Source organism: Arvicanthis niloticus, chromosome 29 (assembly GCF_011762505.2).
Source record: "Arvicanthis niloticus isolate mArvNil1 chromosome 29, mArvNil1.pat.X, whole genome shotgun sequence".
In the NCBI taxonomy this organism is placed as follows: domain Eukaryota; kingdom Metazoa; phylum Chordata; class Mammalia; order Rodentia; family Muridae; genus Arvicanthis; species Arvicanthis niloticus.
In genome coordinates, this window is record NC_133437.1 from 24840154 (window position 1) to 24862522 (window position 22369).

Below are 22369 nucleotides of genomic sequence, written 5' to 3' on the forward strand. Positions count from 1 at the left end.
TGGAGCACCCTTCAGTACTTCTAGGCAGGAGCTCTGCCTTAGCCTCCACTCCCTGCTTAAACAAAACAGGCTAGAGGGGACATATGGGGCTTTGTCAGGTCATTTCTGAGCACACACTCATAGCCTTCTAAATTCCCAGAATTATATGGAGCTGCTTCAGAGAGAGGGTAACTAAGTCCATGTTTACACTAGTGCCCACCCTATGTGGTTCTGTGGTTCCTGACTAATGTGATGTCTCCACCATTACTGCTACAGCTCTCTACACAGAATAGTACTGCCCTCACACTAATGCCTTCTGTGTGTCCCAACCTGACAAATATCATTGTTAAGCATTGTCTTCCAGAATGCCACATAGGTGGAGTCATACAATATTTGGCCTTTTTATGCTGACTCCTATAATCTCTGCATTTCTGGTCCATCCTTTCCTTTGTGGCTTGTTAGCTTATTGCTCCCAATCTCTTAAATTTGGTTTATTTTGCACGTATGGGTATTTTGACTGTGTATATGTCTATGGAGGTCAGAAGAGAGCATCAGATCCCTTAAAATTAGAGTTGCAGATGGTCGTAAGCTTTCATGTGGGGGCTGAGAATTGAACCCGGTTCCTCTGGAAGAAAAGTCAGTTCTCTTAAACTGCCAAGCTATATCCAGTCCTGGTTATTGCATGTTTGTTTGTTTGTTTGTTTTTGAGACAAGGTCTCACTATGTGACCCTGGCTGGCTAGGAACTTGCTGTGTAGACCAGACCTCAAATTTATAGAGATCTTCCTGTCTCTGCCTCCTGAGTGCTGAGATTAAAGACATGCATCGCCATGCACAATATTCACTACTGAATAATGGTCCATTCACCTGTGATTCTTAATAACAGGTTTGACATCTATGACTAGAACTGTGCATGTGCAGGTTTTTGTGTGGTCATGTACTTTGAGCTATACAGGTTGGCTCCTGGGAGAGCGGTTGCTGGATGGTGTGATATGATTGTGTCTAGCGCTGTGAGAGACCTAAGATGAAAGCTTTTCAGAGTTCTTATCCTGCAGGGCACCAACACCCCAGCTTTCTCTTTGGCTTTAGCAAGTCAGTCCCTTGCCCCAAGCTGTAGCAGCTGCCCTCTTGCAGCTCATCTCCACCCTGAGGAGTTCCCATATTAGGTAAAACAAGGTCAAGATCTTTGCCATGGGTTCAGGGAACCAGGACAGGTCAGATGAGAGGCTTTCATTCTTTTTCTTTAAGAACAAATTCTACTCTGTTCTTCCAGCACCAGAAATCCATACCAGACAAATAGCTAACTCTTGAAGACCACTGCTGAGCCAGGGAGTGGGATGGGCTAGGGTAAGTTGGAGCTGTGCTCCATCCAGCAGGTCATTTTTTCCTGTAAAGGCCTGCTGGGCCTCTGAACCTTTCATCATTACTAAGAGTTTTGATAAAGATTTTTGTTTTGTTTTGTTTTGTTTTGTTTTGTTTTGTTTTGTTTTTGTTTTGTTTTGTTTTGTTTTGTTGGTTTTCAAGACAGGGTTTCACTGTGTAGTCCTGACTGTCGTGGAACTCACTTTTTAGACCAGGCTGGCTTTAACTCACATAGATCTGCTTCTGCCTCCCAAGTGCTGCAATTAAAGGCATGTTCTATCAACACCTGATACAGTTTTTTGTTTTGTGTTGTGTTTGTGTGGTAAGATGAGTGGGAATTATTTGAATTCAATTTAAATTTAGTATTTTTCTTTCTCTTTCTTCCGCTTTCATTTCGATAATGCTCCTCTTCTTACCTTTCCTTCCCCTCCCCGTCTTTCTCCTCTCTCCATCCTTATCTTCCTTTCTCCCTATTCTCTTTTCTTCTCCTGCTTGTGTTTCCTAGGCCAGTCTTGAACTTCTGGATTCAAGGGCTTTTCGCACTCAGCTTCTGGCATGCTAGGAGTATAGGTGGGCACTGCTGCATATCCCCTAATCTTTTATTTGTTATAAGATCATTCACATATTCTTCTAAGTGAGTTTTGATAATTTGTCTATTGCTAGAAATTAGCTTGTTGATTTTTTTTGAATCTGAGTTCAATGACTAACATAATTGGGTGTGTATTGTAGCTTATCTACTGTGTGAGTACACTGTCTAAACACAGTTCTTCATAGTACTTTCTTGTAATCTTTTTTTTTTTTTTTAGAAGGTGGTTAGTAATACTTCCTCTTTTATTCCTTCTTGGGGGATCAGGGTGGGAGGATTATTGAGACAGCATCTCATGAAACACAGGCTGGCCTCACTATCTTATTTAGCCAAGGATATCTTGCCTCCATATCCCAAGTGCTGGGACTACTGGCATGCCTGGTTTATGTGATGCTGGGTAGAGCCTAGAACGTTGAGTGTGCTAGGCAAGCATTCTACTAACTGAGCTATACCCCCAACCTGACTTCAACATTTACTCTATATTAAAACCCATTGTACTTACTTTTATTTGGGGGGTGGGGTATGAGACTTTGCCAGTCCAGGCTGTTTTACACACATGGTGAGCCTCCATTTGGGCAGTGGCATTTCATGTGTCTCCTGGCCACATGGGACAAGTGGAAAAGCATCCCTAGGCTTAAACTTGGGCTTGAATGCCCCAGTGGACTGAATTGTGCCTGCACAAACTCTGGCTTTGAGTTTTCTTGTTGCTGGCCTTGTGGTTTTCCTTGCTTATATTTTCTGCCTGGACACACATTAAAGTCTATCTGATCTTTCTAGTATTTGTAGCTGGAGGCAGAGGATTCTGCAGTCCACCTGATCTGTTATTCTTCTGTCTAGTTGACATATGAAGAAATGGGGCTCATGGAACTTGCCCAAGGTCGTGCAGCAAGGTTAAATGGCTAAGAACAGACCCATTTAGGCAACTCCATTTTCAAGTCCACATTCTGCCTACTACACCTACCACCTCTTAATTCTAATATTTCCTTGTTTATTTTCAGAAGCTAGCTGCCAGCAAGGGCTCTTCCCTTCCTGAATCTGGACACGGTTTTGCTTGTCTGGAGACGGGCTCTAGCCAGGACCTGTCAGTGGAAAGCCATGGAGCCATACAGTCTTGGGGAAGAGGGAGCACTGCCACCAGAAGGGCATCTCCCATCCTTCTCTGAGAGTCAAGGGCTCAACTGCAGTGACACACTCAACCGGGACTTGGGCCCCAGCACGCGGGACCTGCTCTATGCTGGCTTAAGCGGTTTGGACCTTGACCCCAGTCTCTCCACATCAGATATGCCCAGTGAAGTGCTGGAGGACAATCTGGACACTCTGTCCCTATACTCAGGGAAGGACAGTGACTCTGTGAAGCTGCTGGAAGAATATGCAGACTCCGAATCACAGACCTCCTTACAAGGTGAGGCTGCTTATGGACTGAGCACCTACGGTTCCTTCAGGGAGACAGAAATTGAATCTGCTGGCATTGATTAGGAAGGTCTCCTTAGCTGGGCATGGTGATGCCTGCTCATAATCTCAGCATGTAGAAGACAAACACAGGAGGAACACTACAAATTGAGGCCAGCCGGAGCTACATATTAAGACCCTGTCTCCCAAAACAAACATGGTAAACTAAAGGGAAGGAAGGAAAAGAAAAGCAAAACAAAAATCTCTTTTTTTTACAGGAGGCTTTTGGCCTACTTTGGAATTGTTCCCAACTTGTGGGTCTGGGGTTAAATATGGGTCCTCAGGCTTCCATAGCAGGTGCTTTATCACTGAGACACGGTGACAGACTGAGGTCCCAACCTTTTATCTGTGTGAAGGTAGACTGTCAGGGCTGTAGGGGACTTTTCTATCACTGCCATATCTCAAGGGCATTCTTCCAGAATAAGTGGGGATCCTGTCCATTCTGTTCTGTACTCTTCTAGCTTTTCCAGGCTTCATATACTCACCAGTAAAATAAGGGGACCCCCAATCCTTTCATGCCCCCTGCTCCAGAACAACAGTGGTGAGAAGTGAAAAAAAGAGAAGACTGCTAAAGCCTCCCATAGACCATAATGCACCAGACAGGTATTAGGTGCTTGATTAGTTCCTGCTTTGTCTTTTTAAAAGAGAGAGGTCTTGCCATCTTTCCAGAGCACCGAGGCTCCAGCAGACCCCTTGCCTCAGTCTGTCCAGGAACCAGGACTATAGATTGTGCCATGCCCAGCTAGTTGTTTTTTTTTTTTTTTTACAACCAATACTGTCAGTAATACTTGATCTTAACTAGGACCTTGATTCAGTTCCAAAGTTTTCTCTTCAATCATGGAAGAACAAGAGAGAATTGGTGAAATAATTGAGCAGCTTAGGTAAGTCTCATTTGTTTGCTGTTGGCCTCCTGTGGAAGAGAGTTCTTTTATTTATTTTTGGTTTGGTTTGGTTCTGACCCTCTTTATTGGTTCCTGGCAAGTTGCTTTAATGGGTTGACTGGGGTAGAGCTCCAGGGAGTTTATAATCCCACTGTTCGTAGGGAAGTCCACATCTAAATGCCCTGAAACTCAGTAATCTGTTGGGATTATGTCTGAGGAAGTACTCCAAGAACTTGCTACGGTGAAAGATTTCTGCAGGCCCCACTCCAAAGATTACCAAGCAGTGACAGGCCTGTGTTTGTGTTGGAATGATGGCAGAGCAGCAAGTCTTAGGAACTTAGGAGAGTTCACATGGGAAGACTGACTGTGGCACTAGCCAGACTCAGGGCTGTGGCATGGCACTCACCTTGGGCCATGGTGATACTGAAAAATGCTTGTGGTGATGTGTGCATTTTCCTGGACACAGGAACCTTAATTGTCATCAGTTATTCTTAGGATTCTGCTTAGTTTAGCCTTTCTTTGTATTCAGCTGTTAAATTGTCCCTAGCCCAAGCATTAAATTTCAACTCTATGCTTTTAAAACTTAAATTACGGCCTATATAAGTAAATATGCATATGCCATTTCTTCTTTTTTCTTTTTCTTTTGAGAAAGGTATTTTACTATGGTAGTGATTAAGCTAAGCTGGCCCTGAATGCCTGGATTCAAGTGATTTTCCTACCTCAGCCTCCCGAATACTTAGAACTAAGGCATGTAATATATGCCCAATTTTTATTTACTTTTATTTGTTTATTTGAGACAGGGTCTCACTGTGTTGCCCAGGCAGTCCTCAGACTCTGAGTAATTCTCCTGTCTCAGTTTCCCAAGTGCTGATGACCACTAGTATGAGCCACCACTCCTGACTATATTAATTTTTTTAATTAGAAAAGTAAAATGTGCTGGGAGATGTTGGTGCACACCTTTGGTCTCAGCACTCATGAGGCACAAGCAGGTAGATCTATGAATTCATACTCAGCCTGGTCCACAGAGTGAGTCCTAGGACTGCCAGGGCTACACAGAGAAATCCTGTCTCTGTGGAAAAAAGGAAAATGTATTTATTATAGAAAATATAGTACAAAACAAAACAAAAAAAAAACACTCCAAGCTATGTAGTACACACATACTTTTTTGTTTTGTTTTGTGGGGACTGTCCACTGTGTGTTACAGACTGGCTTGAACTCAGCAGTTCTGCCTTAGCTGGAACTACAGGTCTGAACCAATAGGTCTACCTCATAAATCTTCAAAGTCATGGGTGAAATTTCTCAGATATATGTTGTTGTATATGTTGTTGTTGTTTTTACAGTTAGCATACATTAAAGGCTCTGAGTTCCAATATCCAACAGTACACACATAATTGATATGATTGTGTTTGCTGTTTAAAAGCTTGGTGTGTTTGGATTCTTATGTGAGAGTGGACTGATTGCTATTGTCATAGATGTTCTAATGTGTTGTTATACCATAGTCTTGTTGGATTGTTGAAGGGTTTCTATGGACAGCTTTAAAAATATTTTATTTTTGTGTTTGTGTGAATGCCTGTGGGTGTGTATTATACATATATGTAGGTGTCTGTGGAGGACAGAGCAGGCATTGGATCCCCTGGAGCTGGAATAATGGGCAGTTGTGAGCTGTCTGACATGGGTGTTGGGAACTAGACTCTGGTTCTTTGCAAGAGTAGCCAGCGCACTTTCTCTCCAGCTCCTGGAGAACAGCTTTTTACATACTGAATTTCCTTTTGGATTGGTTCACAACATTCTGCTCACAATTTTTCAGCTTCACAACACTGCTTTCTAGAAAACTCAGGTGACTATCTAGGCAGCAGCAGGTAGACATTTTTATAAAAAGGTGAAAACCCAAGAGCAGAGCAAGATGGCAAGTGCTTTTGATTTGGATAATGCAGCTCCAGTTAGACATTGTGTGGGTAGGTTGGCTTCCACCCCTGCTTGTCTTATCATACTGCTGCCCTAGAAGCTCAACCTGATGCCATCTCCATACCTTCACATCTTGCACCAAGACCCTATGCAGTCCTATAGATAAGGCCTGCTCTAGACCTCAATTCCCTTCTAGCTAAGCCTTGTCTTCTGGTTGTGCAGAGCTTCTGAGGTGGAAGAGTCTCAGACTCTTCTTGGACTGGCTCTGTGTATATTGCTTTAGCACTCCCCTATTCTATCTTGATGTAACCTGTGCTTTCTCCCTTTGTTTAGACCTGGGGCTGGGCGCACTCAAGGTGACTAAAGAGGCTGACGAAGGAGGCAGGGCCACTGGGAGTACAAGGAAAGGCAAGCGGCAGCACAGTTCCCCTCAGAATCCACTCCTGGACTGCAGCCTGTGTGGGAAAGTGTTCAGCAGCGCCAGCTCCCTGAGCAAGCATTACCTGACGCACAGCCAGGAGAGGAAACACGTGTGCAAAGTCTGCAGCAAGGCCTTCAAGCGTCAGGACCACCTGTATGTCAAGAATCTGGCCAGGAGAAGGGCAGGGGGCATGCACCTGTCCTTCTCCTACCCTCTCATCCACCCATCTGGTCCTCTGTTGAGTTCCCACTTCTGTGCTCCTCAGATGTGTGTCCCTTGTCCTCTGGTGTGAACTCTGTTCTCTTCACACTGCTACTGTCTGTCTCTTTACTCAGCCTCCAAAATTACACCAGTGAGGAAATCCCAGCCTCTATTTGCAGACATGACTCTTGTGGTTTATAAATATGATGAATTACCAGGCATACTGAGGAGGTAGAGGCAGGAGGGGCAAGAGTCTAAGGCCAGCCTCAACTACATACATTACAAGTTTGAAGCCCACCTGGATTACATAAGAAAAAAACAGTACAAATGAAGTTGGCTAACTTGGTAAAGAGATACCCTAAGTCCCTAGGGGGTGTCTAAGGACAATAGGTCTACAACACCCCTACCCCTGCAAAAGAGCTGTATACAAGTTTAGAGCAAAGTTCCCTTGTTATTAATGTCTCTGTTGCTGTGAGGCTCAAGAATGGGAGAGGACAATACCTAGCTAGAGGGATGGGTGGGAGGAGAGGTTTTGATAAGTCTACCTCTCTCTCCACTCTCTGGCCCAGCCTTACCTTAGGCAAAGGACTAGTGCGAATTAGATCTTTTGAGTCCTTCCCTCATGAGAGCATGGACATTCTCTATAGAAAGACAGTAGTCATCAAAATATCCCAGCCATATGCACTAGGATTGTCCAAAGCTCGACTGTTAGGGCTCCAAGGGTAAGGGCTCATTGTTCACTTTGTTATTGTCCACATAAGCAGTAGTAGGCACAACATATATTTACATGCATTTACACTTCCACAGATTATTGACACACTGCCTTTTGGCTCTAGGAATGTCTTATTATCTCTCTGTAAGTTAGTTTCTTGGCTGAAGGGGGAGCTGTTCCTGGAAGCTGTCACCATAGACAGTACTGTGATAGCCCCAGATTGGCATGCCCTCAAATGTATAATATAGAGCTCTGCTTCTCAGGAATGCTGGTGGAGCTATATGACAGCAGAAATTAAAAATGACCCCCCATACACACACCCAATGCTTTTGTGAGCCACCAAAGTAAAGTGGTGTGTGTGCATGTGTGTGCATGCATACTTTAATACATCCCTGTTGTGCCCAGGGTCCCAGACCTTATCTCTAGAGAACTGTTGTCTCTTATGAACCCACTCTGGGAAACCTGATCTGGCTTCCATGGGATTTCAGTGTTTGTTAGTGATGAGGGCAGAGAAGTGAGTCCCTCCCAGTTGGTTAGACAAAGTAGGGGGCCCAAGAACTTTCTATTGCAGTGTGGGGCCTTCCTGGTGACCTCCCTTCCATGTCTCATTACAGGACTGGACACATGCTCACCCACCAGAAGACCAAGCCCTTTGTGTGCATCGAGCAGGGTTGCAGCAAGAGCTACTGTGACTACCGCTCGCTACGCCGCCACTATGAAGTCCAGCATGGAGTATGCATCCTGAAGGAGGCTCCACCAGAAGAGGAGGCCTATGGAGACCCGACCCACAACCATGATGTTCCCAACCAGCCTCCACCCAGTGGCCTGAGGTCCCTGGGGCCCTCAGAAGCTAGGTCCCCTGGCTCTGTCTTGCCCAACAGAGACCTCCTTCGCTGTATTGTGAGCAGCATCGTCCACCAGAAGATTCCTTCTCCTGGCCCAGCAGTGGGGCCTTCTGATACTGAAGCAAGGAGCTCAGCCTGTGCCTGCCCCACCTCACTGGGGTCATCATTATGTACACCAGCCAGCACTCCAGTGACCCCAGGAACCCTGGGCTCTGAGATTTCTGAGGAAACTCATCCTCCACGGAAGGAAGCTGCCACTGAAGTGTTCACAGGTGTCCAGTCAAGAGCAGCTGAGAACGGTGATCCGGATCCACCAGAGTCAGAGTTGGAGTCAGAGTCTCCAAGGCTTCAACGGCCATCCTCCCTGGAGGGCTGGCCAGAAGGCAGCTCTCTGCCTGCCTGCCTGCCTCTCTTCAGAGGTCACTCTGTCCCCTCAGGATCCCAGCCTTCCAGCCACAACTTCCAGTGGCTCCGGAACCTGCCTGCCTGTCCCAAGAACAAAGGAAGCAATGTGTTTATGGTCCACAAGCCCCCTGCAGTGGCATCCCGGGAGGGCTCTGAGGGAGGCTCTGGGCCCAGCAGCACCCCTACCTCAGTGGAGCCTTCACCCAGCCTGGGCACCAGCCAGGAGGACCTGCTGCCATTTCCTCCTGCACTCCTAAAGGCTCCTGGTGAGGCCTCCAGTGAAGTCCGGCAGGCAGCTGGGGAAGATGAAACCTGGGCTCCCAAAAAGTGCAAACCGGACTGTGAGTCATTCCCATGGCAGAACCCCACCGAACTTGGGCTCCAAGATGCACAGAACCCAGGTGGGCTCCCCTCAGATGCTACACCTCTCTTTCGGCAGCTGTTCATGAAGTCACAGGAGTCTTTGGTAAGCCATGAGCAGATGCAGGTGCTCCAGATGATTGCTAAGTCCCAGCGGATCTTCTCCCATACCCAGGTGGCTACAGCCTCAGCCCAGAGACCAGGGCCTGAGGGCAAGCAGTCCACTCTGAAGCCATTGCAGGGGCCATGGCCACCACAAACTCTGCCACCAGTACCTACTGTAGACTCTTTCCAGATAGGCCCTGGACACTCAGAGTCAGAGGGATCCCCAGTCCGCAGGAGGAAAACCATGCCTGCAGTGTCCAGAGAAACATCTCCTGGTGGCCCTAGGCGAGACACAAAAGGAGGCCCCAAAGTGGCCTCTGCACCACCATCCCTCACAGGACCAGCTCTGCACCCCTCCTGGAATCCAGACAGCTCTTCGTTGGCCAAAGGGACCTTGGACCTAGGGGACATTATCCCCAGTGCAGGCTCAAGGCAGTCCCAGTTAGGTGGAGATGAGCCAGCTGGAACCCAGCTGGTTGGGAAACAGGGGCAAGGAGAGAATGGCCTAGCTTCAGGGGCCATGAGAGGTGAGAAGGGCCCAGCCTGCCCCCGAGGTGGAGGCTACAGGCTCTTCTCAGGGCACCCTAGGGCCCAGAGATTCTCAGGTTTCCGGAAGGAGAAAGTGAAGATGGATGTGTGCTGTGCAGCTTCTCCCAGCCAGGTGGCCATGGCCTCCTTCTCATCGGCTGGGCCTGTGGCAGATCCACCCAGAGACATGAAGTCCAAGCTGACAATCTTCAACAGAATCCAGGTATTTGTAGCCCTCTATCATGTCCTGGGCTGTGGTAGGGCTATGTGTATTTCCTTAGATGCATAGCATTGGTTAACTGTCCAGGTACTTCCCCCACTGCAGTAGGTCTTCAGATGTGACTTTATAAGAGGCACTAATTGCTGTTGTTCACTAAGCTATTTTCCCTGCTTTTCTTTGCCTCGTATTTCCATCTAGACTTCCCTCCTTCAACTCTTGAGGGAGATAAAGGTACAGGCCTCCTCCCTTAACTGTTAACTATGTGCAATGGCTGTGCATTCCCCACACATGCACAGAACCCAAGTCCTTTGTGCATCATGCAGTGACCATCTGCTCTGGGCACTTAGCCACTACTCTTAGTGAAACCAACATCATTCCCTCCATCTCACAGCTACCACTTTGTAAACATTTACATCTTTGTAAGCCAAATGATGTATAATGAACCCTTACAAAGTTGGTGCTTTGGCAGACGTTGGTATAGTTACAAGTTTACACAACTATTACTGTTGGCCAGAACACGTTATCACTCCCAGAAGATACCCTGCATCCCTTAGTAATCACTCTGGTCTTTTGGTGCCTCTACCATTATCCTTCCAGCCCTGGGTACCCACAAATCCTCTGTCTCCATGGCTTAACTGCTCTGGACATTTCATGTCAGTAGAATCAGATGTTGTGTGGTGGTTTGTGGTGGGCATTACCTGTTTGTATCACATGATTAAGGTCCATTCATATGGCAGCATCTGTAAGTGTTTCATTTTTTTAGAAATTGAAAACAATTTTTACATTTATTTAGAGTCAGGGTGTGTAACTTTAACTGGCCTGGGACTTGCTATGTAATATCCAGGTTGAACTCACAGAGATCAGTTGAAATCAGCCCACCTCTGCCTCCCCTGAGAGTCGAGATTAAAGACCTGTGCCACTTGGCACATTTTTTGTTGAGGGTAGGTGTTAGTATGAGCATGAGCATGCCACAGAGGCCATGTGGAACTTAGAGGACAGCCTATGGGAGCTGGTTTTCTCCTTCCACCAGATTAGCAGACTTGGCAGCAGGTGCCTCTCCCCGCAGCCCCCAGCCCCCAGCCCCCACCATCTTACTACCTACCCTATTCCTCCTTTTCCTGGCTGAACAATATCCAGTGGATAGACAGGCCAGATTTTATTTTGCCATTCATTAGTGGACTATTTCCACTATGGCTCATGTGCGTGACCTACTGGGAAGGCTGTGTATTGCTTTTTTTGTGGGTGCATGTGTTTTTGTTTCTCTTGGCTAGACCAAGGGCTGGAATCACCAGATCCTACAGAGTCTCTTTGCTCAGTGTTTAAGGAGTAGCCAGACTACTTTCTAGAAAGCAGCAGTTTTCCAGTGTCTCTGCTGTACACAAGTGCCCTGGTTTCTTCATGCTCTTTGCTGTCACACTCAGCTATGCAATGGTGTCTGCTGGTGCTGCCACTGTCATGCCCCTGGCATTGCTGATGTTAGAATCCTCCCATGTGCTTATAGTCCACTTGGGAACTGCTGTCTTACTGACTTGCAGAGAGAGAGAGAGAGAGAGAGAGAGAGAGAGAGAGAGAGAGAGAGAGAGAGAGAGAGAGAGATTCATTCTGTATGTACATCAAACATGTGGCTTTCTCTTCCCTTGTGTGGACTGCCTTTTCATCTTATGTGTGAATATTTGTGGGGTTGAAGCTTTCGGTTTTAATGAGTCCAGTGTGTCTGTGGGTTTTCTGCTTTGCGTTGGTGTCAGATCTGAGACGCCATTGCGCAGAGCACCATCGAGCATACTTCCCCATGCTGTCTTCCCTATTCCCTTGTCTGGGCTCTGCTGGCTCAGATGTCTTCTCATCTCCAGGGTGGAAACATCTACAGACTCCCCCATCCAGTGAAGGAAGAGAGCTTGGCAGGCGGATGGTAAGTTCAGAAGCCCTCATGCCCCACCAAGGCATACCCCTGCAGAGGATGTTTCAACCCTTGGAAAGTTGAATATGGTCTTTCATTTTTATTGTTTAGTATGAGTTTTCAGTGGATTGGGGTTACATGCAAAAAAACAAACAAAAACAACAACAAAAACCCAAACCAAACCAAAAGCAAACACAGCAACAACAAAGCAGTCAGGGTTAGAGCCTCATTCACCCATTCTCTCTCTGCCTTTTCTGTCTACAGCCATCAGCCAAATGGGGGTCCCACAGACTGGATGGAGTCAAAGAGCACTTTTGTGTGCAAGAATTGCAGCCAGATGTTTTACACCGAGAAAGGGCTGAGCAGCCACATGTGTTTCCATAGTGACCAGTGGCCATCACCTCGAGGGAAGCAGGATCAACAGGTGAAGAGGCAAACGGTGGCTTCTGTAGTCCAGGGTTAGACAGGCTTTGGGGATGGATGGAGAGACAATGTCATACATCTCAGGTTAAAGACAGCATCCTGGCAAGGACGATGGAGTGACATGAGGGCCAGGACCATCTGTGCAGGCCTGCAGCAGCCCCACTGGCTCTTGAACCAGCGTTGTAGACTTTCTCTGTCACCAGGAGTCACTTCTTCTCCCTGGCTGCTCTTTATCTTAGAGCTACTAACTCTCTATGCTCAGGTATTTGGCACAGTTTTGCACTGAGGCCTGCTGGGGACAGGGGTCCCCCAAGAGCCAAAATGTCCTTGGAAAGCATAGCCATAGCTGGGGGCTCAGCCAAGATGGCTGCTTCTCCATCTGCTGTTTCCCACTTGCTGTGGAAGTCCTAGGAAAACCCCAAACCAAAGCCCACATAAGTCCCCACTCTAGAAGCCTTGGTTTGTATCCACAGTCAGCACTGGCTGAGCTCATGTCAGGCCAAATGATGTGAGTGCTGATGACAGCAGTGATAATGACATCCCAAGTCCTGACCCTAGTCAGCAATGACCCAAAATTTGCAGGGCTGGGATGCAAGAGAAGAAACTAAGGAAGGCTGAGGGGCCAGGCAGGAAGGTATGTCAGAGCTAAGACCTGGAAGAAAAGGAAGGCTGTCAGGGAGGAAGGAACAGTAGAAGATATGAAAGGTCATGATGATTGTAATGATGGATCTCCCTGAGTCTCATCGCTTTACTACTGGACCCTGGCCCGAAGTTTCTGTGTCAGTGCTAGGCCTGTGTTGGCTCATAAAAGACACAGGCATCTAGGAGAACACATTTTTGTTGCCATAATACTCTTGTCTCTGGTTCTCATTCTTTTTTCCTTATTATATATATTTTTGTTGTTTTCTGGGATTTTTTGTTTGCTTATTTATTTTGTGAGACAGGGTCTCAATTATAGCCCTGCCTTACCTAGAACTTGCTATGTAAATCAGGCTAGCCTTGAACTCAGAGATCCAATTTGCTTCTGCCTCCTATGTGCTGAGATCAAAGGTATACACCCTGTATCTGACCCTCACTCTTGGAATGCTTGTCACTTGAGCCACTGAACTGCCCCTGTATATCCCTATATGACTGTATGAGCCTCAGGATGTCACCATACTGAGTATGTTAGTCAGCTCTGGCTCATATGGGCTGGACTATGAACAGAAGGTCCTACTCAGCCTCTTGTGCTTAAACCCTGGGTATGGCCATGGCAGACATACATATCCTCTTTTCCTCTGTCCCTATGACAAGCCCCATTTTCCCATCTCTGAACAAGCTGAAGACTGAGTTGATGCAACAGGTGGTCTCAGGTGACACCTGTGGTTCTGTCCTCTCTTTTTCAGGGACAAGAAAAAGATGGGGAAGAGAGAGACAGCAAGGAGAGCAGTCAGTACAGAAAGCGGAAGAAACGGCCCCAGCCCAAGGCCCTGTTTGCCCCTCCTGCATCCTCTGCCCTTGGGGAGCCAGGCCCAGGAGGATGCCATCAGAGCTGCCTGCGCTCTCCTGTGTTCCTGGTGGACCACCTCCTGAAGGGCTTGTTTCAGTGCTCTCCCTACACACCACCGCCTATGCTTAGCCCGATTCGTGAGGGCTCTGGGCTGTACTTCAATACCCTCTGCTCCACATCCAGGGCTGGGCCCCACCTCATCAGCCCTGTACTTGGTGAGTGGGGCCAGAAAGCTACTCTGTTCTAGGCTAAGGTGCTTCTCTTATGGCCAACAATCTCTCTGCCTTGTGGTATATGATCCAGCCATTATTTCCAGCCTTGTATGTGCCTGTTCTGGGGGACTTATTGCTACTTAGAAACATACCAAGATGATTCTTCTTGATGTTTAGTTTGTTTGTTTGTTTGTTTGTTTGCCAACAGCCAGAAAGAACACATAGAGGCCATTCAGCCTAATCCCTCTTCTGTTCATTTTTACAACTACTCTATGGAGACAGAGACTCACACCATGGTTGCCTGCCATGCAGATCAGCCATTTAAAGCTTGTACTTTGAGCTGCTCTCTGGCCTCTGAGCTTCCCTGCACACTCACTATCTTTATAGGGTTTTTGCCATTCCAGAAGCATGTACTCCGGGTGGCAACACCATCCTTCTTGCTTTCATTCTCGCAGTCCTATGTATCTCCCGGCCTCAGGGAGCCACTCATCTACTTCCTGTCCCTATAGCCTTGCCTATGCTGGGTATTTCATATAAGTGACATCATACAATGTGTGGCTCTTAATGTGTCACCCATTTTACTTAGTTTGATGTGTTCAGGGTTCACTAGGTGGTAGTGTGTGTTAGAACTTCTTTTTTGTTGGTGAGTAACAGTCTACCCAATGGCCAGACTACTCTTTTTAATCATCAGTTGATAGGTATGGGTATTGTTTTTCTGTTAGCTATTGTAAATAATACTGTAAGAACACTTGTGTATAACTTCCTGTGGGGGTCTATGTACCAATTCCTTTTGTGTAAATACCTAGAAAGAAATACTGGGTCACATGGAAATCTGTTTAACCATCTAAGAAACTGCCAAACTATGTGCCAGAGTGTTTGTCCCATTTTGGATTCCTACGAACAATCAGGAGAGTCCTGATACCTCTGCCCCTTACCTGCACTTATAGACTGCGATTCTTTCTAGCCATCCTGTCAGATTAAAGGTGCCTATTGTTTTGTTTGGATTTGTGTTATCCTAATGGCTACTGGTGCCTAGAATCTTGCTGGGTGTTCATTGGCTGTTGGTGTGTCCTTTATAAACTAGGGAGATCTGTTTATTCTCCTAGTGTCATTTGTACACTGGGTTTTATATGTGACCAGTTGACTGGCACAGAGTAATGAAGAGCCATTTTATTCTGTAGGCCAAACAGGCCTTGAGATCACACCCCTCCTGCCTCAGCCTCTTGATCAGCTAGATGCACAATACTATCTTTTTTGAGAGTTTTATAGTTTTGTTTGGTTGGTTGGTTTGGTTTGGCTTGGTTTTCCAAGACAGGATCTCTTTATTTAGCCCTGGCTGTCCTGGAACTCACTCTGTAGACCAGGCTGGCCTTGAACTCATAGAAATTCACCTGCCTCTGCCTCCCAAGGGTAGGAACTAAAGGCATGTGCCACTACTGCCCAGCTATAATTTTGACTCTTAAATTTACATCTTTTATCAATTTCCAACTAGCTTTCGGGTATTGTATGAAGTAAAGATCAAAGTTCATTATTTTGCATGGATTCCATTCACTCCAGGATCATTTGCTGAAAATATCATTCCTATCAAGTTGGTTTTAGCAAATTGTTTTTATTAAAATCAGGTTACCAAGGCATGGAGACCTGAGTTCATTCACCAGAGCCTAGTGAATTAAAAAAAAAAAAAAAAGGCTAGTGTAGTATCATACACTTGTACTCTCCACACTAGGGAGTCTGGAGCTTTCCTGGCAGCCAGTCCAGCCTGTTTAGTGAGCTGTAGGCCAGAGAGAGATCTTGTCTCAGAAAACATGGTGAGTGATGTCTGAGAAATAACATATGACATTTACCCATACCCCACCCCCACACACACACTTGCATGCTTTTCTGCATAAATGTGCACTTGCACACACAAACACACACCTCCATTAATCGTCAGTGCATGTGTTTGCTCCTCAGACTAGTTCTTCTCTATGATCTGCATGTGTATTCTTATGCTGGTACCATAGTGCTTTGACTACTGTAGACTTGTGTAAGCTTTCAAATAGGTGTATTTGAATTCTCTTACATTGTTCTATCTTCCAGGATTGTGTTAGCTGTCATGGGTCCATTGCATTACTGTGGAATTTTAGAATCAGTTGTGATTTTGATAGTTACCCTGTTTAATATGTAGATAAGTTAGAAAGTATTACTATCCTAAATAATTTAGACCTTTCTATTTATGATGGACTGGACCATCTTCCCATTTACTTAGGACTTGTTGCATTTTTGTCTCATTTTTCCCAGTATGTGTCTTACATAGCTTTGCTTGTTGTTGTTGTTTGAGATAGGATCTCTATACAGCCCAGGCTGGCCTGGGACTCCCCATTCTCCTACCTGTGTCTCCCAAGTGGTGGAAAGGCAGGCATATGCCACCATTTGCTGTGCAATAGACATCTTTCCTTAGCAGAATCCATTTAGATCTGTGTTCATGTAGCAATGGTGAAGAGCAGAGACACTGCATTCTCCATCTCATGGACCTTTTCTGTTCCATCTGTTTCCTAAGCAGATCTGTCAGCAGACTTCATTCTGAACCGTTGTCTTCACAACTCTATGTACAATTTTATAGATTTGGTCACATGAAGTCAAAGCAATAGAAGAAAGCGAGCACTGCTGAGTTTATTGTACACTTCATTACCATTCTATGCTTTTCTGTAATTCCTATAGGGCCATTACCATTGGGTGCTATTCTTTGTGTGTGTGCATACAGTCTCTGTGTGTGTTCATATATATACAGGTACACCTGTGTGTTGTCTTAGGGTTTTACTACTGTGAACAGACACCATGACCAAGGCAACTCTTAGAAGGATAACATTTAATTGGGACTAGCTTACAGGTTCAACAGTTCAGTCCATTATCATCAAGGTGAGAGCATGGCAGCATCCAGGTAGGGATGGTGCAGGAGATGCTGAGAATTCTACATCTTCATCTGAAGGCCACTAGGAGAAGACTGGCTTCCAGGCAGCTAGGATGAGGGTCTTAAAGCCTATGCCCACAGTGGTATATTTCCTCCAGCAAGGCCACATCTATTCCAACAAGGCCACATCTCCAAAGAGTGTCACTCTGTGGGCCAAGCATACTCAAACCACCACATGTGTGGAGACTAGAAGATAAACCTGTCAATGCTTCTTTCTTTTGAGACAGGGTCTTTCACTGGTCTGGAGCTCACAGAACAAAGTAGGCTGGCTGTCGAGTGAACCTAGGGATTCTATTTTGCCCCTACAGCATTGGGTTTGCAAATATGCACCCCCAACACACAGGTTTTTGTTTCGTTTAGTTTTGTTTTCTCTTGTTTTTCTATTGGCATTCTGGGGGTTTAGCTGAGGAGTTCCAAACTGACCGTGCCGTCTCCAGAGAAGACAGCTTTGGTCCTTTGTACTGTCACTGTAACATACATTACATTTCTAGATGTTTTGGGCCCATGATATACATTGCCTTATGCAGCTGATATTTAAGTTAATTAGGAAGAGAAAGTAAATTACAATAAATTACACTACCTTTTGTAATTACCTGAACAATTACTTCTGCCAGCCTTTGGAGGGTGGAGCCACACCACTGCTTCTTTACAACCTCTTTTTAAAGACTAATGAAGGTAATAATAGCTTTAATGGCATACAATTCACATACTTTACAATTAATCCTTGTTTGTTTTGCAGCAGAGTCTCACTGTGTAGTCCTGGATAGCCTGGACCACACTATGTAGACAGGGAGGCCTTACACAGAGATCTGCCTGCCTCTGCCTCCTGAGTTATGAGATTAAAGTGTGAACTACCATCCTAGCTTAATTTTTTAAAATTATGTGTGTGTATGTGTGTGTGTATGTATGTGTGTGTGTATGTATGAATGAATGAATGAATGAATGAATGAATGAATGAATGAATATGTTTGTGAGTATTATATGCACATGAGAGTGCAAGTGCCTGTGTAGTTTAGTTTAGAGGCATTAGATCTCCTGGAGCTGAAGAAATTGGTAGTTGTAAGCTACCTCATGTAGGTTCTGGGAACTGAACTTGGGTCTTCTGCAAAAGCAATGTGAGCCATCTCTCCAGCCCTACAACTTATTTTAAACTTCATAATGGTTCAGTGGTTCTTAGTAATGATACAGGACCATCTATCATCATCCCATAATTGCTTTTCAAACATTTTGACCCAAGAAAGGAGCTCCACTCTCTGCCACTCTTAGTCTCCCATTCTCTTGCCCAGGTTTGGGCTAAGCTCATCCAATTTTCGTCTCTGTAGGTTTGGCTGCTTCAAAGGTTTCAAACACATGGAATCACAGTATGTGGTTCCTTATGCTTGGCTTCTTTTACTCCCAGGCGTGTTCAGGTTCCATCTGTGCTGTGGGATGTCTTGGTATCTTTCTCCTAAGGGTGAAGATTATCCCCCTATAATATTTCTCATAAGCAAAATTGGTAGCAACAGATTTTCCCCAATCTTCTTCAAATCTTGTGATCTCTTTTCACTTTGCTTTTTAAGGTTAACTTTCTGGTACAAGACTTGACATTTATTTTCAGCACAGTGCTGTGCCCCTCCCTATCTTCTGACCACTAATCTATTAGAAGTCGACTATGTACTGGAATTCTGCATAGGGTGAGGTGGGCTTATTTTTTGTTTTTTATTTTTTCTCATTTTGCTTTTGAGATTTTAATCTTGGACTTTGCACTTTTGCCTCTGTGTTTGTCCAATTTAGAACCACAGTGCTTATTGGATGTATATATTGTTTCTTCTCATCAAGTCTGGGGCCTCACCTATCATTCTCTCTTCAAATATCTTTCCATTCTCTTCTGTTCTTTGTCTGGGGCATCCACTGCATGTGGTTTCAGCCTTCAGTGATGTCCATCCTTCTGCATTCTTTTCCCTCTGCAGATTCTTAATTCACTCTGCTCCAGGTTTGCTGATCAGTTCCCTTCTACCAACTCAGACAAACCTGATGAGTTTAACTTGGGCCATTGTACTTTTTAAAAAATTTATTTAAAGATTTTATTTATTGTATGTATATGAGTACACTGATGTGTCAGACACACCAGAAGAGGGCATCAGATCCCATTACAGATGGTTGTGAGCCATCATGTGGTTGTTGGGAATTGAACTCAGGACCTCTGGAAGAACAGTCAGTGCTTTTAGCTGCTGAGACATCTCTCCAGCTTGCCATTGTACTTTTTGTCACGAGATTTCCACCTCTTAAAGTTATTCCTTGATGAGAATTCATCGTTCTACCATCCAAGAATTTTGGGGTGTTTTTTTTTCTTCCAAGAATTTTTAATTGTACAGTTTTAAAATTTTGCTTTCTTTTTTTTAAAAAAAATATATCTATTTGTGCGTGTGAGCACATGTGGAAGTCAGAAAGCATCTTGTAGGAGTCAGTTCTTTCCTTCTGCTATGTGGGGCCTCAGGATCAAACTCAGGGCATCAGGGTTGGCAGTAAACACCTTTACCCACTGGATCATTTCACAGGCCTTTCTGCAATTTCCTTAAGCCTGTGAGTTGTATGTTGTGGGGTAGCCCCATCTTTGAGTGAAGTCCTTGGGAGAAAGCATCAATTATCCAAGCCAGGAGCTTGTGGGGAAGAGAGTCAACCTTGCTTGCTCAGGACTCACAGACTCTGATTCTTATCAAGAGAAAGTCGTTTCTATTGGTTTTTTTAAAAACTTTTTAAAGTTTATATTTATTGATTGACTATATGTGCTTAATCATATGTGCATGGGTGCCATGTGTGGAGTTTAAAATGCATTTCATGAGTCAGAGCTGTTCTTCCACTTAATGGGTCCTGGTAATTGAATCAAATGGTCTAGGACAAGTGTCTTTATGCCCTGACAATCTCAGTAGCCTGTTAACTATTTTAATATGTGTGAGAATTTTTAAATTAGTTTTTAACCATCTATTATTTATTTATGTTTATCTGTCCATCTGTCTGTCTTGAGTGTGGTCACACATGAGATGAGGGAGTGTATGTAGCAGTCAGTTCCCTGTTTCCACCATGTGGGCCCCAAGGATTAATCTAAGTTCTTCAGACTTAGTGTCATCTTCACCAGCTGAACCATCTCACCAGTCTCAAAAGTTGGTTGATTTTTTGAGACATGGTCTTTCTGTGTAGCCCTGGAAGTCTTGGACCTTACTGTGGAGACCAGTCTGACCTTGAGCTCATAGACATCTGCCCATCTCAGGTGTTTTGTGTTTGTTTGTTTTATTTTAAATTACTCATTTTTTTTCTTTGCTTTTTTCAGAGGTCTTTCTTTCCCTCTGGGCCTTACAGTTTGTTTGTCTACCATATCCACAAAGGCAGGTAGAAGGCCTAGAGGATACTGTTAGATCAGTCTTGTTGAGGCACTTCCCTCTGTGTTTTCTAGACCAAGTGGACGGCTCCTTTGGCATCTGTGTGGTGAAGGATGACACTAAAATCAGCATCGAACCGTGAGTTGGAACCCTTAGTGCCCAAGACCTTCTAGTGAGGGTGCTTTCACCAGCCTGGCCTTCCAGGGCCCCTTTCCCAAGCCTGTCTTCCGAGGGAAGGACAGACCAGATGCAGATATTCTATACAGAAGTTGTGGGTTTCTCCAATAGTAGGTCAAAAGTTTTTGCTGTGTTACTTCTGTAACATAGATGAGCATGGAGTGGGACAGAATCTCTGCCGTGGAACTGGGTTTCTAGACAGAAATGGTGACAGCATAGTGCAGGAGGCAAGGGCATTTGTGGGTTGTGGCTGGACACAGGTGGTCAGTGTCAGCACATAGAAAGAGTGTTCTGAAATGCCTGTGTCTTTTTGGCGATGAAGGTAATAAACAGCCACCATGTCTGAGAAATGGCAGCAAACTGCCATGAGTAGGCTGTGGCTGTGAGCAGAATACATGGTACATCTTTGCTGTTTCCTGGCTTAGGCAGCTTTGCATCTCAATGTTTGTGTGTGGCCTTGTTTCAGACATATCAACGTAGGAAGCAGATTTCAGGCAGAGATCCCAGAACTGCAGGAGAAGCCGCTGGCCAGAGTGGATGAGAATGTAGCTTCTCTGGTCTGGAAGCCATGGGGAGATGTGATGACCAACCCAGAGACCCAGGACAGAGGTGGCTGAGGCTTTGAGTCAGATCCCAAGGCTCCTTCTTTCCCATCCAACTCCAGGAAATGTACCCTTGGCCCAGCATCTCTCCCTCATTGTGTTTCCCTCTCCTACCTCTCACTTGCCAGTGCAGGTGCCAGGCCAGGGTTCCTATGGTTCCTTTTTGTTCCCTTTATTTACTCTGCCCACACCTTGGGAATATAAGGAAAGGGGAATTGACCAGAAGCCCCTGTGCTATGGGGAAGGCTACCTCCCTCACACCCCTGACTTCATTTCTTCTTCCTAATGCTCTTCGGCTTTGCTGGGACCATAGTTATGGAGCTCTGCAACGTAGCATGCTCTAGCGTGATGCCAGGAGGGGGCACCAACCTGGAGCTTGCCCTGCACTGCCTGCATGATGCCCAGGGCAGTGTTCAGGTGAGACTCTGGGCACCCTGCACACCTGAGGCTGGGCTTTGTGGGATCTGGATAGCCCAGCATAGGGAAGCTGAAGGTCCAAGTCTGCAGTGCTTTGAGGCTGGAATATCGGCGTCGGGGAGTAAAGGCTGGTCAGTTACAGGATTCGTCTGGTAATTATTGACCCTATAGGACTGCAGTTCTCAACCTATGGGTCATGACCCTTTTGGAGTCACCCAAATACCATTTTAAAACAAATATGTTTATATTATGATTCATAACAACAGCAAAACTACAGTTACAAAGTAACGATGAAAATAGTTTTATGGTTGGGGGTCACCACAACATGAGGAACTGTATTAAAGGGTTGCAGCACTAGGAAGGTTGAGAACCTGAGAACCACTACTCCAGGAGAAGGGGTTCTGAGGCAGTGTAGGAGGACCTGTGTTTAAGACCTGAGACTCACTCAATCCTAGGCCATGCTTTCTGCCAAGCTGAGGGCAGTCTCTGGCATGTGTATACTGAGCACCCACTGGATCTCAGTCACGCAGGGCTCTGTCCTTGTCTTAATACTTCATTGTCCTTATCTAGGGAGTCTTTAGACTTTCTGAGTGAAAAGTCTTTGGGGGTATTTTTGTTTGTTTTGTTTTGTTTTGTTTTCAGAGAAAGTATTTCTCTGAGTATCCCTAGCTGTCCTGGAACTTGCTCTGTAGACCAGTTTGGCTTTGAACTCAGAGATCCACCTGCCTTTATTTCCCAAATGCTAGGATTAAAGGCATGCGCCACCACCACTCAGTGGAAATTCTCATTTTTGTTTTTTGTACCAGATCCTAAAAAAGGTCTGGTTCTCACTGGGATTAGAGTAGCACATGCCTCACAGGGCTTATAATTTCAGAGAGTCAAAAGCTT

At 45.4% G+C, this 22369-nt stretch overlaps 1 protein-coding gene across 10 annotated transcripts in view; it reads left to right on the forward strand.

Moving 5' to 3' along the window:
- Positions 1-22369, forward strand: part of Znf541 (zinc finger protein 541) — a 48387-nt gene that overhangs the window by 21442 nt on the left and 4576 nt on the right. For 4 of the 10 annotated variants that reach the window (XR_013108146.1, XM_076927302.1, XM_076927300.1 and 1 more), the window contains exons 2-10: positions 2925-3328; positions 6495-6735; positions 8110-9961; positions 11791-11867; positions 12120-12279; positions 13664-13982; positions 20360-20423; positions 20929-21071; positions 21378-21481. Coding sequence is in view for 9 of the 10 variants with exons in the window: in XM_076927302.1 (XP_076783417.1) it covers positions 3022-3328; positions 6495-6735; positions 8110-9961; positions 11791-11867; positions 12120-12279; positions 13664-13982; positions 20360-20423; positions 20929-21071; positions 21378-21481 (3267 nt within the window). In the remaining variant the exon portion in view is untranslated. Of the gene's footprint in view, positions 1-2924; positions 3329-4177; positions 4257-6494; positions 6736-8109; positions 9962-11790; positions 11868-12119; positions 12280-13663; positions 13983-20359; positions 20424-20928; positions 21072-21377; positions 21482-22369 lie in introns of those variants that run through there. The other 6 variants (XM_076927303.1, XM_076927304.1, XM_076927308.1 and 3 more) reach the window with 4 other exon arrangements.